This window comes from Sitodiplosis mosellana, unplaced genomic scaffold (genome assembly GCF_009176505.1).
Source record: "Sitodiplosis mosellana isolate CC-2019 unplaced genomic scaffold, AAFC_SMos_1.0 Smas_scaffold_4022, whole genome shotgun sequence".
Taxonomy (NCBI): Eukaryota; Metazoa; Arthropoda; class Insecta; order Diptera; family Cecidomyiidae; genus Sitodiplosis; species Sitodiplosis mosellana.
This window is the reverse complement of record NW_022599264.1, coordinates 1456-5304: the sequence shown is the minus strand read 5'-3', so window position 1 is coordinate 5304 and position 3849 is coordinate 1456. Positions and strand designations below refer to the sequence as shown.

At 37.8% G+C, this 3849-nt stretch overlaps 1 protein-coding gene across 1 annotated transcript; it reads right to left on the bottom strand.

The window, feature by feature from the left end:
• Window positions 1-1501: 1501 nt before the first annotated feature.
• Window positions 1502-3641, bottom strand: LOC129572041 (uncharacterized). Its single transcript, XM_055451946.1, has 2 exons — window positions 2574-3641; window positions 1502-1537 (listed from the first exon to the last, which is right to left on the bottom strand). Exons 1-2 carry the CDS (start codon window positions 3639-3641, stop codon window positions 1502-1504), a joined length of 1104 nt encoding a protein of 367 aa, XP_055307921.1.
• Window positions 3642-3849: the final 208 nt, after the last annotated feature.

Genomic DNA, 3849 nt, shown 5'->3' with positions numbered 1-3849 from the left:
GCATTGGCGTGTTGTTGAAACCAAATTCAATGCCGAAGTTGTGCGGTGGTGGCGGACCCATTTCTTCGTATGTTGGTGCGTTGTTAATACCAAAATTATAGTCACCATTAAACGGTATTGGTGCATTGTTGAAACCGAAATAATTGGTGTTGTTGAATGGTGGTGGTGGTGGTGGTGGTGTTGTTGGCGTCATTTCATTTTGATGATTTCCCAAAATCAGGTCTATTTCGTTGAGTAACCACATTTCGTCTCCTGTTTGAAGCATCGTCGCGTTTGTATGAAATGATGGCTGTGTTTCACTTCTATCGTCAGCATTCACATCACAATCAAACGTTATGTTTTCACCGTTGGTGTTGGTCGAAAGGTTTGCCAAAATTTCATTCACTTCGCTTGTTATATCTGGCATATCCTCTTCATCGGTATCCCACCCCCAGTAAACGTCCAAATTATTCGGTGGAGAAACGGGGTGTGAATCGTCATCGTCATGTATAATAATGGTTTCATTATCAGACTCGTCTTCGTTGCTTGAAATGCTGATGTTGTCTTCTTCTTCATCGCTTGAAATTACGATGAAATCATTGTCAACGGATCTTTCGCGTAGACGTCTTCCAGTCGATCTTAACCAATAATTACACATATTGTCAAATTGATGTGATTTTACCGAAATGCTATTATAATTTTTCACACAACCAAATTTTTTTAAAAAAAAGGAAAGAAAGCGCACTCGATTCAACGGAATTATGATTTTATTGCACTAAAACGATTGTTCAAAACTAACGAAAGTTTATAATGCGTTTTCCTCTTTTGGTACTCAAGAAGCATAAACTCTTTTGAAATAGATTCTTTTTTTCTTTGGGGTCTGTTGGTTATTTGATGTTACTGTACCACCGATAAAATCATACTGATGATCATATTAAAATCGATCAGAAAAATCAGTTCGGTATTCGCATCATTTTTGATAATGTAAGCAAATTTTTTTAGATTTTTGGAATCAAGCGAGAACAAAACGACGCATGAAACCAATCCGGTACATTCGAAGTGCCGTAAGTAAACGAAAATAATAGAAAGGTCTGCAAATTCCTTTGTCGTTATGATGGAAACGCTGAACATCGAAGTATGACGCAACAGCCGCTAGTGTCAGAAAGTGTGAACAAATGCTTCTACTCACCATAATCTATGATATCAATAATATAAACATTGAAAACGGAATTTAAAAAAAAAGCGTATGCTTTTGCTTTTCGTTTTCATTTCGTTCTTGTTATCTTTCATGGAAATTAAGTTTCGAATATTTTGATACTGAAACGCATTGCGGTTTTAACGCATCAGATGCAATGGTTCATTCTCAATCTTGTTTTTCAATATCATCATAAAAAATGATTCATAATACAATCAAATTCTCTTCCACGCCTTTGTAAAGATGTTTGATTAAAAATGGTTTAAAGATAATTGCCATGTTGAATAACAGGTTAAAGTGGAATACCTTAATGAATTTTTTTTTGTTTCAATGATCAGTTACAATTGTGTGATATCGACACAACTGCGAACAACATTAAAAATGTTATTAATCAAATTAAATTTTGCTATGCATAAATCCGTTGAACCAGTAGTTTTCCACTTTCATTTTGGGCTACGCTCTCAGACAAGAGACAAATATATTTTTTACATTTCACACAGTTCAGTGTTCATGCACTTCAGATGATTTTTATGACCCCATGAATAACTTTGAAAGAACATAAAAACAGTTCTATCGCATCAATAAAAAAATGAACTATTCAATATGTAATGGATATGAACAACCACAATGCATAGTGTGTAGACAAAGTGCATATACGGAATTAAAGTTAGACAAATACAACACCATATGTGCAAACGTTGCGTATATCCAATACACGCACACATATACATGCCCATACGTCGCTTCTGAAAGACGCATCTTGTAAGGGATTACACTTTTAAAGAGTCAAATGAAACACATTCATATTTGCTGAAGGTTTACATAAAACTAAATTCATTTTATTCAAAGAAAGACATGTTTCGATTGTTTACTTTGGTTGACTTTGCATTAAATTGTACTTTGATTGATTTGCATTAAATTGAACTTTTGAACATTGTGAAATAACGATGAAAAAACCTGCTTACTGAAGCTAATTTTACTTTTGCTTGAATACTGTTTATTATTAATTTCTTTGTTCATTCCTGAACATTCTCCCGGGGCAAAAAAAATCTTTAAATAGAAACTTTAAATCAACTTTACGTTAAAATTTTCAAGGAGAAAAAAAATTGGAGAGAAAATAATATTGTATGATTCATTTTTCCCACGGCATTCTGATTTCACTGGAATCGCTGCTCTCGTAGCGAATCCTTTTCATTGCGATTACGTTGCTTTGTCGTGGCTTCGGCATTTGGTTTGTGGTCCCAACGCCGACTTCTATCATTTTTACTTTTCGATGCTCCTTCTTCTTTTTTATGAATTTTGATCGTTTTTTCCATAAAAAGGCCAGAATGTGCAAGATTGTATTCCCGCACAGGCTGCACACCACGTATATTTTTATGGTGCGTTGCGTTTCGGTTACCCTCTCGTCCACCACGCTGTATTGATGCTGACTGCTGGTTTTCAGCTCGGCGATGGTTTTATGGATGGCTATGTCTTCGGTTGCTAGCTTGTCGTAATAATGCCCAGCCAGCCAAAAATCAGGGCTTCTCCGTACGCGCTCCACAGTTGATCCAATTGGAGCCGCGTTTACTCCATTTTTTGTCATTGTGGCTAATGCAACGATCACTAGCAGCGAAATCAAAGTTTGGTTAACGGTTTTTGTTTTGATTTTTTCATTTTTTTCTTTTTCTTCGCTGATGGACGTTGTCGATGTTTGACTGCTACGGTCGACTGGTAATGGTGCCAATTTGGTTATTGGCCGTTTTAACGTGTTGTTGGCCGTTTTAACGGTGGCCACTCGCGTGAGTCCATCTTGTCCTTGATGAACCTCTAACACTCTGCCCATGGGCCATTTGCCCACAGGTGCTGAGTCACTTATCAGCACTAAGTCGTCTTTTTTTATTGCGTCGTTTGGCGTGTGCCATTTTGCTCTTTGTTGAATTGTGTGCAGATATTCATTCTGCCAGCGATGCCAGAACTGCCTCACCGTTTGCTGAACTTTTTTCCAACGATCGAGACAATTTAACTTCACCTCATCAAAATTTTCGTTTGCAATTGCTACTGGATATGAATTTAGCAAAAAATGCGCTGGTGTTAGTATCGTGCTGTCGTTTGTGTCGCAAGACATAGGTGTGAGTGGTCTTGAATTTGCCGCTGCTTCGATTTGAGCCAGTAATGTTGATAGCTCTTCGAAAGTGAATTTTTGCTCACCCAATGCCCTTTTCAAATGCGCTTTTATTGTTTTTACGCCAGCCTCTACAAGGCCGTTGAAATGAGGTGCCGCTGGTGGTGAAAACTTCCACATGATGCCTTGTGTCGTGAGCTCATTTGCTACCTCATCGTTGAACTCCTCTTTTTCGATGATTGTTAACTCGTGTAACAATCGATTCGCTGCAACAAAATTGGTTCCGTTATCGCTGTTTATTGTTTTTATTTCACCTCTTCTCGCGATGAATCGTCGTAGAGCGGCAATAAACGCCTCTGCCATCATGTCGCTCACTAGCTCGACGTGTATGGCTTTTGTTGCCATACACACAAATATGCATATGTATGCTTTCACAATCTTTGCATTTCGAAGTTTCGATGTTTTTACGTATACCGCTCCCGTGAAATCAATCATAGTATTCGTGAACGGTTTATTCACGACGGTTGTCCTCGTCGTCGGCAAATTGCCCATCATTTGATGAGCTGTTTTC

Excerpts from the sequence above, each read along its gene's own strand:
- LOC129572041 (XM_055451946.1), bottom strand. The coding sequence starts at position 3,641 with ATGGCAGAGGCGTTTATTGCCGCTCTACGACGATTCATCGCGAGAAGA. Across the intron at positions 1,538-2,573 it reads ACAGCGTGGTGGACGAGAGG|TTGTGTCGATATCACACAAT; the intron begins GTAACCGAAACG and ends TGTTGTTCGCAG.